Raw genomic sequence first — 14,955 nt, forward strand, 5'->3', positions numbered from 1 at the left:
AGGTATTATAAGTAATTATATCCTCCAGTTTTAATGTTCTGATAATATAATCAGATGCCCTATACTTTATCCCCAGGTTATTGACTATCCACACTCCTGAGAAGGGCTGAATAGCTTTTAATCCCAAGGAGGAGATATCAGCCCTGATTGCCTAGGACTCTGAGCAAACATGAGGTCTTCTTTAGACCATTATGTACATGCACAAACTTTTGTCGCTGCAGAGTAGATACCAGAAACATTACGTGGACCCCAAATGCTCACTGCGGGGCAAACTTTCCATTCTGGTCACGTATGGGCTGGTTATTTATGACCTGCTGGACATTTAGATTTGCAGTGCCTTTCTGTTCCTGTTTGGCAGCACAAAGATGGCTTAAGAAGTGGATAAAAATTAAGGAGGACTTAATGAAAATGAAATTCAGGCTCTGAACACTGATATAAAAGGAGTATTAATCCTTCCTCAGACTTGTACCTAGAATGAGGTACAATTATGAACAGAGATCATTTAAAGTTATGACAGATTTGATGAAAGAACTTTCGCTGCTGTCAGAAGGGAAGTTATTATGTTGTTGCTAATAAGTGTTCATCAGGTTTCCAGGGAGCTGGATTATGCCAAGTAATAAAAGGTGTGAATGACAGTTCTTTTGGGGCAGGTAAGAATTTGAAGGCAGCATCTCCCAAGAACGCAGGCACAATCCAAGTACCTTGCCCCAGACTGACTTTTTTATTTTCGTATTTTCTCAACTGGTCCATTTTGTGCCCAGTGAAGCCTTTGCAGAGCTCCAAGGCAAGATCCCCCCTCACTCTGCCAATAGCTCAATGAACATACAGGTCCTATTTCTGAAAGCCAGAACATCTAGCTACTACCTTCCTCAAGTGTTCCTGGAATTAAAGCTGGTAGAAGAGGAGCTGTAAAGGCTGTTCCCAGCCTGAGGTCAACAAGAGTCCATCCAACTAATTGGACTTTGGATAAGGTCCAACAAGGCATCAGCCCAAAAATCTGTCTTGTATGAACCACCACTGCAATCAGTAGCATGACACTAATTATCCATGGTATGAGGTGGCAGTTGCCTGTCCCCAGCTCCAATCCCTCCCTAGGAATGAGGCAGATAGCAAGCTAGAGAAAACTCCTCCTTTGTACCACCCGAAACATTTTCTCTCCCCATTTCACTCAGTATTCAGGGCCTTTCGAGCTTGCCAGTAGCAGATGAAAATGTAATAGACTATCTCAAAAAAACCCTGGTGTTTGTGCAGAGCAAATCCCAGTTCAGTTTATTTGTTGCAGCTATTTGGCTTTCCATTCTGCACGTTGGGAAATAACAATGGAAGGCAAACACTGAAATTCTGCTAGGAACAGCACATAGATGTGGTCAAAGCCACAAACTGCTTGGCTAGCTCACCTTTTAAAGAGGTTACCAGCATGAGGCTAAGAGAGACTATCTGAAGAGACAAATGCTTTGGATTTTTTATTTTCATTTTCCTTCAGGTTTTTCCCTAAAAAAACCCAAACACACACAAACAGGCTTAGGCTTTATGTTTAAACAAAGTTTCATTTTCTGCATCTGATTTTGAATTTTTCCAAATGGCAACGCAAGAAACAGTAACCAACAGAGCAATGAGAGTCTTTTACCCAGCACGTTTTGCAAGGGCTGTTCCAACAGCACCCAGGCAGTGAGTGTGCCTTGAGCAGAGCTTGCCAAGACAGCTTTAAGTATCTCAGCAGGTCTTTTTTTTTTCTCTCCTCTTTGTTTACCTGGTGTCTCTTGTCAGATATTTCAACTATAGGTAATGAGACACTGGGATTGCCTTTTCCATTGCTTGTAAATAGTATGCAATGGGGCACCCTTCCTACCTGGAGTCTCCTGGTGCCACTACAAGATAAGCTAATAATTAATCAGAAGAAACACACCTTGTGGCAACATTAACAGATGGCCCATCGGGAGCTCTGATTTGAATCAGTGTTAATAATTTCTGTTCCTTTGCTTGGTCCAGCTGGCTCTGCTGAAGATGAGCGCCGTGTTTCTCCTGCTCTTAGTGTCCACTGCGAACATTGGTGCCATGCTGGAAAAGGGTCTGCCTAGACGGGAACCGCGGCGCCTCTCCTGCGTGCGATGCTGCGGGCCTTCAGAGCAGCCCGTCTCCATCATCTCCTCACGATACACAAGGATGAGCAGTGACCCTGCCTATTCGGTACCCAAAGTCCAGCCCACTATAGATATCACCATCCTCAAAGGTGGGTGAAGCTGACTATGGGGATAAATTCCTTTACCTTACTTGCTCGCTCTTGTTTTGCAAGCTGTGCTCCTCCCTACACTAAGAAACTCATCCACTTCATTTACCAAGAAGGTCAAGGGGTGACATGGTGCAGGCTGTGTGTGCAAGTGAGAAGAGTTGGCAAAAGGCTCTAATCCACCAAAAACCAGAATCACTGGAAGCTCAAGTTAGGTCACAGTGAAAACCAGATGCAAATGTTCTCACAGAATTACTAAATGGTAGAAAGAAACTAGGAAAGACACTCACTGGCTTTTTCTGTTGCATATTTTTTTCTCTCCGTAAAGCAGGCAAACAACAATCAAGCATGTAATGCTCATGTCTGACCAATGCTTCCAGATATCTGTGCTGGGAAAACAATGTTTTAGCACAGCTGCTTTGCTGGTTGACTCCAGCAGGATGTGTCTGCAGCTTGGGCTTCGCACGCTTGTGTTTGACAAGGTTTTCCTTTATGCTTGCAGGTGAGAAGGGTGAAATGGGAGAAAAAGGGTACCCTGGAGCAGTTGGGAAGGAAGGAGAAAGAGGGCTGCGTGGCTTTAATGGACGGAAAGGACAGAAAGGCCAGCCTGGCCCACAAGGCCATTCCTGCAAGCAGCTCTACGCTGCTTTCTCAGTGGGTCGGAGAAAACCCCTTCATAGCTCAGACTACTTCCAGCACGTCACCTTTGACACAGAGTTTGTGAACCTCTACAAGCACTTCAACATGTTCTCGGGAAAGTTCTTCTGCTATGTGGCAGGAGTCTACTACTTCAGCCTCAATGTCCACACCTGGAACTTCAAGGAGACCTACCTGCACTTGATGAAGAATGAGAAAGAGGTGGCCATCCTCTATGCTCAGCCCAGCGATAGGAGTATCATGCAGAGCCAGAGCCTGATGCTGGACCTGCAGGAAGGAGAGGAGGTCTGGGTGAGGATGTTCAAGCGGGAGCGAGAAAATGCCATCTATAGTGAGGAGTCTGATGTTTACATCATCTTCAATGGCCATTTAATCAAGCCGGCTATAGAGTAGCCATTCATCAGCTTTAGGCTCAAAGCTTTGGTAGATACATTAGTCCCTTCCCTCTTAGAAATGCATAGATCTAGAAGGATTACAGGCCTCCTGACCTGCTGACAGCATTGTATGTCCATGCCAAGGACACCTCTGTGGATGGAGGTGACTGCTTCAAGGTAATGCAAGCTACACAAGTACCGAGAAGGCTTCAGCCCTTACGTGCCCTGGAGAAGCAGCATGCGGAAGGCCCCAGTTCTGCAGCCCTGGATAGATCCCTAGTAATAGACCCCAAAAGTTTGCCAAGTTGGTAGCAAAAACCTAATTTCTTTGCTCTGCTTTAGAGAAGACACTTTAATTATATTTAAGGGTCATCTTCAGAGATCAGTTATCTGGGTGCTAGTTAAGGAATGTCATTACTCCTACAAGAATACTTGGGTATCTTTACAGCGTGCAATATTGATAAGAGCCTACACCCACCAGCATCTACACCAGGTCTGCTTCACTCAGGTGGGCAAGAATGCACCAGTATGAACAGTATTTTGCACAGTACACTTGCCCTAAATTATGTTGTTGTTCCATTTCACATAATATTACATTCTGAGAGCATAATGCTAGAATTAGATAAATAACAGCATATCAATCTGGCAAAGCTTTTTTCAGAGGCATGTAAGTATAGCTATAGCCACATGCTCTAACTTTGCTGGATTTCTGTCCTGCTGGCAATACTTCTCACACAAGAACATCCAGCATGGCTGGGAACATGCGTATTTCTTATTTTAAGGAAAATGGTGGGCCCTACCTTAGGATCCAATTTCGGAGCGCTCATTGCCAAGCTGGAATTTGAATCCATGCTCATGTCTGAAAGCCATCTTGTAGCACCCTCATTTCTGGAAAGTGGAGAAGAAACTGGAGAGTAAAAAGGTGCTTTACTGCTAGCAGCAATATGTTAGGGGATTTGGTTTCTTTTTTCCTAAAAATTTATTGACGTAAGAGTGGAAAGGTACATGCAGCAGCAAGAAACATTGTTTTCCCTGGTTCCTCCTTGCCCAGTCCCCCCAATCTCTTGTTTGCATCCCGAGCCATTTGTACAAGGGATACATGAAAAGTTCATGCTAGGCAAACTGCTTCACTGCTGTACCTCACCTATCCATAGCTGCTTGGAAAAGTAGCTGAAATAAAGATGCTGCTTTGAGTACACTTGCTTTGAGTACTCTGGCTTTGTTTGTCTTCTCTCCATATGCTTTTTCACAGTATAGGGCTAAAAGCACTAGACTGAACATCCAGACCCACATAATCATCTCAGGTGGCAATTTTAGTTGTTTGAACACCAAAGGACTCCAGAAACTAGACTGACACCAACCCCTCTCCTTGCAGGCCAGTAAACAGCCATCACCAAGTATCAGGATGGGGACACAGAGAAATTAATGACCCCTTGCTGTAAAATAAATACCAAAACTTTGAGATCTCACAGTCTTCGTGAAGACAGGAACTGTCACTAACTGTGAAGTAAATGCATGATGAAAATGGGCCTACAAACCTTGAAACATCATCTCTGCTCCTGCTTCCATCACAGGTTGCACAGTCTGCAACCCTGAAAAGGAAAAGTGGGAAATTTGCACAACTTTAAGAAGCACTCCCAAGGGCATTTCATGCAGATCCTCCACTGACCTGCTGTCAGCTACCCCAGCTGCTTCCGTCAGGCCATTGCACAGCATTTCCTTCCCACCTCCCTGCTAAAAAAGCTTCCTAACCAGGTGTTTCCATTAGGATGATGGTAAAAGCCCTAATGGCTGCATTGCTTATTTGCAGCACACCACTTAGTCCTGAGAGCACTAACAGGGGAGATGCCAGCCCTGAGCAAACACATGCACAAGCAGAAGCCTTTCCACCGCACTGGCCTCAGTGAAGGCATTTGCAGGATGTTTTTCCCAGCCATGCACCATATTTGAGAGCTCAAAAAACTTCTTTCCCCTCCGTTGTCCCTACTTCTGAATCATTTCCCACCCAGACCTAGATTTTGCAGCTGCAGAAAGTCATACTCTGGGTGCAGGGTACCACTGGCAGAGGACCTCATGAAATGCCTGTGGTAGAGCAGGGGTTATTCACTGAGGCTGATGCAGTCACAGGGCTGTCTAACATTCCTCACATATCGAGCAGTTTCACCACAGCTTCAGCTCACCCCCCACCTGCAGTTCGCTGCATTGACTATAATTAAAAAGAAAAAAAATGATCCAGCCCTCCTAAAATGTCATGCCCAGCTGGAGTTATTGACAGTGCTTAATCCAGCACTGGAAAAAACCATATCCAGAACATGTTTATGTTCAGCTCGCACTTATTTTGGAAAGTTACTTTCTACCAAGTAGTAAGCAAAAATCCATCCATCCACATCACTATATATTTATATCTCCTTAACACCTAGGCACACAGCTAGAGATAATCTGATTATCGAAGCAATAGGACACATTCAAAATGCTCATGACCGATATGCCAGTGGCATAAGCAGGTAAGTCATAAAAGCCACATTGGTTTCAGGTGCAGAATAACCTTTGAAATAACAAAAAAGGTTATTGGGTTGCATACATTATTCAAATTAGTAATTTATGGCATCAAAGAAGTAGAAGTCTCAACCTGCCAAGTTCTTTAGGGAAAAAATCAAAATACTTAAAAAGCTTAAGGTACAAAGACATTCCTATTGCCACCTTTTGAATGCATCCATCATTTCTTCCCAACTTCAAGGGCCACAACAGCCAAACCCAAAGCACAAATATTTGAAATGCGGTCATCAACACACAGGCAGCCTGCCAGGATCTCTCTTATAGGAACAGAATTTAAATCCCCCTTTTTTTTCCAGCAATATGTGGCTTGGAAACTAAACTTTGAAAAAAGCTTTTAAAGTGCTCTTTTGAAGAGAAGAAAGTGGTGGTGGGTTAACTGCTGAAATCTAAAGAAAAAGGAAAAAAATTAATTTGTATTTATTTTTCCAATTATTTCTCTAAATTGGCACTTTGTATTTCATGCTTTGAAATAAATCATCAGAATCTTTTCCCCAAATCCTTCAGTGGTCGGTATTACACAGAAATGACAAAACTGCCTCAGCTGCCATAAATCCCAGGTACATTTTATTAAGAAACATTAGCTCTCCTGTAGGTTCCTTTCACCCCAGAATTCATGTGGGAGGTGAAGTCCCCGTGGTACAAGGCACCAATGAACCAATTTGCCAAAATAACCTTACCTGTCCTTGGGACAGGGCCAGAAACAGGGGAGGCAGAGGAACCTGCTGAGATCATACACAAGGAGCTGTAAATGGAGAACAGGAGCCTTCTATAACAACAGAAAGGTTATGCAAGACATCAGATGAGAAGCATCTAGCCCTAAAAAATCTCTTTTGGTTGACATAGGAAAATTAAAACAGGCTTCAAGACAACATACCATTTGCTTTCTGACTGCAAATCTGTATGAGATTTACACTTACTAGCACAAACTTTGGCAATGGGGAGGAGATAAACTCATCTAACACCCTCCTCTTCATTTCTTGGGCATCAGAGCCCCAGAAGAGCACCATACAAGAGAGTGTGCTGGGACAGCATCCATCCTTGTACCAAAAAAGGTGAGGAATGGAAGAGAGCAAGCAAATGACCTGCCCATAACCACTGGGGGTGAGGCAAGATTTATGTCCAATATAAGGAAAAAACACTTCCAGGAGAAGGAGAATCAGACTCTGCAAGTGGCTGCAGCATGAAAGACAAGCTCTCCATCCCAGGAAGCCTTCAAAGGCATCCTAGAGCCTGCCAGGAACGATAAGGGCAGCTCTGGCTTAGAGCAGACAAATGCACCACATAGATGCACACCACCCCTTTAACCTTCTTTTCCCGTAGATTTGAGTTTCAGCTTTTTTTTTTTTATTGAGAAAAAGCCCGCTAAAAATCTCCCTATGAAGAAGCTGAGCCAGGCCTGCTTCCACATTGCTTTAAATATGCTTCAGCTGCAATTATTATAAACCTGCACATAAGAAATCCTGCAGCCCAGCTCAGTAATTACCGGGATCTATCTGCCCCATTGAATCCTGTGCTTAAGCCTACCTTACGACTTCCAAACACATTCATCCACTATCCTTCCTTACACGATGGCACTAAATGAAGCATTGCATTACAGCTTGTAGGATTGCTGCAGAACCCTTACTAAGCTACGTAATTGCACTGTAACTTGTTTTTTTTCTCAGTTCTTACCTTCCAGCTGTAAAGGAAAAAACTCTTGCACTTACAGACTTAACCTAAACTCACCACTTCTCTTGAGTTCAAACACAGCAACAGCTGACTTCTAATAGGGTCTGAGCATCTTTTCCCTAGAAGGGCAAAAATAATATACTTTCCTTCTTCTTCCTCCCTTTTCCCTTTCCTGAAGCAGAATTCAGGGGCGATGCTTGAATCCCCCTGTATATGGAGAAGCAGCAAATTACACAGAGCCCACTTGGGCCTGCCTTAACAAGCTGAGGGGCTATATAAGGCAGCAGTAAGGCCTAGGGGGCTTTTTATACTTGCTGGTAGAGGTCAGTTTCATCTAGGTTTAATGAGTGAGGTGCTGGGGAAAAAGTGCAAATAGAAGTTTTTCTTTAGCATTCAACAGAGGATTAGATGAGATACTACTTTTTTTCACAATATTCTGAATGCATTTTTTTTTCCTTCTCTGTGGCCTGTGATGAGCTGCAGCAGTGCTGAGTGTGGGGGTTGCTATAAGGGTGCTACTGCTGGTCCTGCAGCTTCTTCACTGACCTGGCAAAAGACCTTGCTCCTAAAGAATTTAGTGCCTTTTTATGCAATCTTTAAGTAGTGCTGTAACTACTTAGAAATGCTCTCTTGAAAGAGGTGCTAAAGGGTTTATAATCCTGGCTGTGACAAACAACCAATGTTCAAGTTAATAGCTCTTAGAGTGCTGTTAGAGCTCATTATACCTGGCAGAGCTGGCCACTGGGCTGGTGCTTAGTGCTTTTGATGCCAAATGGCATCAAGGAAGCTAAAACCTCTGTGTGCTCCCTGTTTTCTCTCCTAATCATTCTGTTCCTGTATGCTTGCTTCTGGTCAAGCCCTGCTGCTCCAGACTGCCAGCCTCACCTAAGTTGATTAGACTTCTGCACGAGTCCATTGACTCCCTGAAACTGTTCTGGTGAGCTGCAAAGCAAAAGTTATCTCCTTTAAGAGGACCCTTCTTATAGCACTTCCTAATTCTCAATAAATAGAGCAGCAGGTGAAGAATAGGTCTTCATCTTTCTGTAGGTTTAGCAGGGAATCTGAAGTGCAATTAATTGCCTTGCTTGCACCCCTATGGTGGTAATGAGTAGCCAAAGCCAAGTGAGAAGAGAACTGATAGTGTCCCCTGAGCCAGCCACTAAAGCAATCTGCTCTCCATGTGCTTGTGCCATCCTGGGGAGAGGATGCACTGGTCCTGCTCCTCCTCCCTGCTTTACAGCAGCTCTCAGAGCCAGGCTTAGGGTTGCTAAGCCTGCAATCTTGCTCTGTGCTCAGCCTTTCAACTGTGCTCTTCAAAGGTAGCCCGATGCCTTGATTTGATTTCAGCCTGCAGCAATAAGCCATCCCTTAGTAACTGCTGTAATCACAGTTCCCTTCTGGCTGATCATAAGCTTAGTAAGGGCTGTGAGCTAGTGTGAATCGGGCTTCTCCCAGCCAAACAAGACTGGTGTAAAATCCCTGTTCTGCCAACTTTGAATCAAAATATTAAGTTCCCCTAAGCTCTAGCTCTTTGCTTGTTTTTTCTGCCTGTAAATATTCAGAAAGGGACCCAACAGCAGACGTGCTTCTCCCCAGCAGCAGTTCAGTGTTGCTCCTTTGCTCCCCGGTTGGTCACGCTGCATTCGGGCGGGCAGTGCTCTAAGTCTCTTTAGGCCCCAAGCAGTTTGCGCTGAGGATGTGCTGGACACTTTTAGAAGTCTGATTACCCTCCCCAACGCTTTTGAATCCTCTCTTCAGGTAACCAAGTCTTAAAAGCAATAATCACATGAAAACTAAAACCTGAAAAACTCTACCTGAGGGTGGCTGGGGATGTGTGAGAACATCCTAGGCAATGTGTATATCCATGCAGTGCTCTGCTTATGGGGCTCACCCCCCTTTATCACCGGGATGCTACAATCTGTTGGAGCAGGGGTATCCAACAGACACCACATTCCCATCTTCTTGCAGCCTTTTTTGGGGTAAGGAGGCTGATTCTGGTGAGGTTCCATCCCTCGCTTTCTGGTAGGACCCTTCTCTGTCAGTCAGGGTAAGAACAAAAGGAACCTCTGCCTTCGGCAAACCGCTTTCTTCCTCTCAATAAGGAAACTTTTATTTTACAACAGGAATAGGCAGATAACATCAATGCAGATAAGGAAACCAGGCAACAAATAAGGCTAATGGGTTGCATTTGGATGAGTTGAATGGAACTTAATGATTCTAGTAAGAACCTATTCACTCACAAAGATTGAAAGTAGCAGATAAAATGCAGGAGATAGATAGACTAGGAAAGTGTGAAAACAAATAGAAACCACTTACAAGCCAGGGAGCAATACAGAGCTAAAAGGCTGGAGACTTTGGCCTGCACATGCTGTGCAGACATCGGCCGCTTCCCCACCCTTGCCCTTTAGTCTGCTTGGGTGGGAGGTTGGGAATGACACTTCCCAAGCCATTGGGCTGTGGCTCCAGACAGCAGCAAAGGGTGCCCCAGGACAGGCTGAGACCCACCCAGGAGTGGCTCAGGGAGAGGTGAGATGCGGCAGGGGGGTTCCCTGGTTTTGGTCCGTGCTGTGCACTGGGGCTGTCCCTGCCAAAGCCTGGTGATGCCTCTTTCTCCTCCTGCACCCTCATTTTCCATGGTGGTTTTAGCTTTCATGGCAAAGATCCAAGCAACAGCATCTGGAAACTGCAAACCTGTGTGCTCTCTCTGCTCAGGTTCATGCTACCTGGCTCCTTGGCGCCTTTTCTTTGCCTAATTTTGTGATTTTTTGTATGCTTTCTGCCTAACCAGGTCTTCAGGTTGATGTTCCCTGGTAAAAGAGTTCATACACTGACTGTAATGGGGCAGGACCCATCTTCATAGAATCATAGAATCATTAAGGTTGGAAAAGTTCTCCAAGATCATCAAGTCCAACCGTCAACCCAACACCACCATGCCTACTAAACCATGTCTCAAAGTGCCATTTTACATGGTTTTTGAACACCTCCAGGGATGGGGACTCAACCCCTGCCCTGGGCAGCCCATTCCAGTGCTTGACAGCCCTTTCGGGGAAGGAATTTTTCCTGATGTTCAACCTAAACCTGCCCTGGCACAACTTGAGGCCATTTCCCCTCATTCTGTTGCCTGATACCTGATACCGCTCCCCTCCCAGCTTCCCCCTCCTCTCAGGCAGTTGTAGGGATCGATAAGGGCTCCCCCCAGCCTCCTTTTCTCCAGGCTGAACCCCCCCAGGTCCCCCAGCTGCTCCCCATCAGCCAACAGCTCCAGACCCCTCACCAGCTTTGTTGCCCTTCTCTGGACACGCTTCCCCATCTTCTTGTGGGGAGAGCTCAGAGCTGGTTATGTCTGTCCTTGCAGCGCTGGATTTGGCCACAGAAGAAATGTGGACAGGGCTCTGTCCCCTCTGCCAGCACTGGCTGCAGCTTGGGGACTGGCAAAGAAGGAGGATGGGCTGTGGGACCCCCTCTGGTGCTGCCGTGGTGGGGGCTTTGCTTCCTCTCTCCCGGATCAGGGCAAGTTTTCTTGCCAGCAGCTGTGTGTCATTCTCCAGCCAAAAGCTGCTGCAGGGGATCTGGGCACCCCAACAATTGCTGCCATACACTGAGCATGACAACCTAATGCTATTTGCAACTCCTTTCTTCCAGGGAAATTTACATTAAAGCCAACTCACAAAGAAATTGCTTCCTCCCTTGGCCGTGGGGAGCAGACACATTTTTGCTGGCTCAGGGACCTGAATGCTGCTGTGTGAGCGAATGGCGGATCTCCTGCCTTTGCCACCGAAAGGCCATTGAAGGAGCAAAACTTCTGTTGCAGGAAGCAGAGGAATTGCCGCTGGGTTTGGGTTTTTTGCTGATGCAAAATGCCAGCACTGCCCAGCTGCCTGCGCATACCTAGGGAACCATATTGCCCTGTTTCCCAGTGAGGAAGAGTGCAAATCAATTACTCAGCAGAGGGAAGAACGACCTCATCTCTCTGTGCTTTCCGTCCATTTTAAGGCAGAATTCTGACTCTCCCATTGATTGAAAAGGCACCTGCACAGTGAAGTGTAAATCACACGCCGCTGTGTAGACCTCAGGTGGCAGGTTCAGACAAGCATTAGTGTCCAGGGCATTAAACAGTGTCTGCCTGCTTTTTGGGGGTCTGCCACTCTTACTTGTGGTGCCTGGATGCCATTTATCAGAATTTCTCTGTGGTGGCCTGGGCAGGAGTCCCCATTGGTTTTTCTTTCAGTCCTGGGGAAAATCAAGGACAGAAAAACTCAGAAAGTGCTCCAGAGAGAAGGAAAACATCAAGACTTTCAAACTTCAGTAAAAACCTTTGAAAACACACAACTGTGCACAAACAGAGGTTCTGGCCCCAAACCCTGCTCCTCTCCTCAGACCACATGCTAATGGCAGTCGTTCCCCAGGGTGGGGAAATGAGCTGACAGCAGCATAACGATGCTCGCTGTGTGCAAGGCTTCTTGTCTGCTATTTTTAAGATCTAATGAAATACAAAACGAATCACTGGGATAGGTGATGTGGATGCCAGCTCCTCCTTACTCTCCCCTGCCATGCTTTCTATGCCCATTTGGCAGTGGTGCTGCATGTCTTGGCTTTATTATACATTGCAGAGGGAGAGTGAGCCTTGCTGCTCTCTTGGGAATGGAACTACAGGGCTGGGAAGAGTCTGTAATGTAGGAAATATGGAAAAAACCTACCAGACACGTTTAATTTGGGATGCTACAACCACCATGTTGAATCACAGAGGTTCCTTGCACAACTTTAGGTCTAACAGCAGACATGACTTTAGTTGCTCTCTGCCATGCTAAACCATGGACACTTAAAATAGAGCCAAGCAGCTAATCTATTAAACTATCTATCTTATTAAGAAACAGAAGAGCTTGGTGCTCTGAAGACCCAAATTGAAAGTGGATCAGGGCTAAGAAAGAGTATCGGTGCACTCAGGATTTCGGCAAGGATTCCTCCCCAGCCCTGCTCCCATCTGTGAAGGCTGAAGGAATGGCTGGTACAGGTTGCACAGCTAAGAGATTTGATGAAGTTGTGACTCAACCCAATATAATCCCCAGTCACTCCCCTAGCTATAACCCTGAGACCAGGATGAAGGAAAATCAAGCAGCTATTGGGAATCTGGCCTGAATTTAGCAAATTCATGGAGCCTGGGTCACAGAGCCAGCACTGCCTGTACTGATCAGACCTGGCTCATTATTGGAGACAATTCAAGTTACTGTGTCCTGGGGATTTCAGGTTTTTAGTGACAGGTCTCCTAACGATTTGCGCATTAGCAAGTGTTCGATTACTGGTGTCTCTAGTGTGGGTCTATTTTGTGCTCAGTATCTTCCAGTGCTGGGTGTTTCACCTTGGATGACTCCGAAGTGGAGCAAATAGCATTTATTTGGTATATTAACCTCATCTAATTGAGTCTCTCTGCTCATTAAGAATAGCAATTACAATTTATCAGCCATAAAACTGCTAACCGCATTTGCTTAATTACTGGCAATGTCATTTGTTAGGGGCTTTGGGGAAGAAAGCAGTGGGTGTTTGGAGCTGACAGATACCATGTACTCCATCAAGCCGAAAAGCTCCTTCCCCACTGATGCTCTGGGCAAAGCCGTTTGCGCACTTCATGTGGCCTGGAACCATTGTCTGCCCACGCCAAGCAATGCACCCACTGCCTCTCGGCACTCACTGCCTCTCAGCGCTCACTGCCTCTCAGCACCCACTGCCTTCACTGGACAGCTGAATGTCAACTCACAGCATCCCAGAACAGCCCTGTGATGGGCAGGATAAATAATAACTAGGTGATCTGTCCCCAAAATCAGCAGTGGCGCAGGCATCCCTCCCATTTTGCTGTGCCTTGTTCCCCTGTGGCCGGAGCAGTTGTCTCACTGTGCATTGAAAAAGCTGCGACGGTGCGGCAGGCTGAACCTGCAGTGGTGCAACAGCCTCTGAATTACAGTGCTGGCTCATGGCCCATCTCTTTGCTAAACCAGTGAAAAGGAAAATGCCAAAAGCTTCCATGATTAGGTGGCATCTGTTGGAGGCAGAATGGCTTTGCAAGTCACGTATTAGCTCTTTAAAATTCAAAAAAGAGCCGTGGCACTCAATAGAAAATTCCTCAAATACTTCTAGTTTCACACCGAACAATGCACTGTGGCAACAGATAAAATATTGTTCCAAAGTGATTTATGAATTGAATAGGATCCTGCTATTACTGAAGATAATTGCAGAATTCATCTCTGCCTGGGAGCTGGTTTGGATCCTCAGGAAGTCTCATGCAATCTCTTATCCACAGCTATGGGTTGCAGCCTCAGCCCGGTGCTGAGTAAAGGGAGTTTGTTTGTGTGTTCCATGTGTAACCCAATTAAATATAGCACCACTTCTTGTGCAGAGTGGCTTGTGCGCAGTGAGTCCTGATGCAAAGAACTACTCGAAAAAGGCCCTTGGAGAACTTCAGGTGGGGTAGCACGTCGCAAGCGGTGGAACAAAGCGGTGCTTTCCCAGCCTTGTGCTGTGGGAAGAGTTTCTTTCAGGCTCCTTGAGCTTGTGGTGGTTGTTACTCACTGGAAATGACACTTGCTAAATTGTCAAGTGCCACAAATTTGTGCTTTGATTTCCTTCTGAAATTCAGTTTGACTGGAACAGTGTCAGTGAAAGCCTGCACATGCGAGTGCCTGTTGTAGTCCTCACCTTGATGCTTAAACTCCCAAGAACTTAGCAATAACAGCAAGTTTTATTCTTTACCGCCATTAAGACTCAGAGCTGTGGTGCAGCCAAACAGGACAAAATATCCCAGCTCAAATGATGTATTTGACACAAAAGAGGCCACACTGATTTATTGGTGAAGATACCAAAAAAATAGTGTTCAAACCGGAATATTCACAGTGTAATTCAAGCCCCCCATTCCATTGGGCTGAGCCCAGTTGACCACAGAACAGGTTATTCCTGATGCTGATATAAGCCCAAGTGAGAGGTGCAGGTCTGTGCCAAGCTGTCCTGAGCCTCATTAGCCAGCGCAACATCAAGAAATCAGTACAGAGCCATTCTTAACTAAATTTTTCAGAACCTACATCTTCCCTTTCTTGTTTTTGTCACATTAAAAATAAAATTGCTAGTACCTGTTGAGAGGTGTCCCATGAAATACGGGCTTTCTGCTCACCTAAAGCCCATCCCGGGACCAGCAGCACCCTCCAGGCTGGGCCAGCTGACCCCAAGCCACCAGCCAGGGTCAGCTGCACGCTCTGTCTCAGCCAGACGGAATTTAAACATCTCAGCTATGTGTCATACATATCTCGGTTACTTTTTATTATTTATCACTCTCTTCCTCAGACTAAGATCTCCCCAGTCCCAGAGTGAATTGGATAGTTGGGGATGCATGGTCAAAAAATCTTGAGAATATTGCATTGATGTGCAGGATATGTTGTGCTTTGAAATTTTTCAGCATTTTAATTAGATGATTAGGATCAGCCTCAGCTT

At 45.6% G+C, this 14,955-nt stretch overlaps 1 protein-coding gene across 1 annotated transcript; it reads left to right on the forward strand.

Moving 5' to 3' along the window:
- Positions 1-2,004: 2,004 nt before the first annotated feature.
- C1QTNF8 (C1q and TNF related 8) lies at positions 2,005-3,277 on the forward strand. Its single transcript, XM_035895936.1, has 2 exons — positions 2,005-2,230; positions 2,730-3,277. The coding sequence occupies exons 1-2, from the start codon at positions 2,005-2,007 to the stop codon at positions 3,275-3,277; spliced, it is 774 nt and encodes a 257-aa protein (XP_035751829.1).
- Positions 3,278-14,955: the final 11,678 nt, after the last annotated feature.

The sequence above is a fragment of the Egretta garzetta genome, unplaced genomic scaffold, assembly GCF_000687185.1.
Source record: "Egretta garzetta isolate BGI_Z169 unplaced genomic scaffold, ASM68718v1 scaffold426, whole genome shotgun sequence".
NCBI lineage: Eukaryota > Metazoa > Chordata > Aves > Pelecaniformes > Ardeidae > Egretta > Egretta garzetta.

Coding starts and splice junctions, on each gene's coding strand:
- C1QTNF8 (XM_035895936.1), top strand. CDS start 2,005: ATGAGCGCCGTGTTTCTCCTGCTCTTAGTGTCCACTGCGAACATTGGT. Junction 2,231..2,729: donor AGATATCACCATCCTCAAAG/GTGGGTGAAGCT, acceptor TTATGCTTGCAG/GTGAGAAGGGTGAAATGGGA.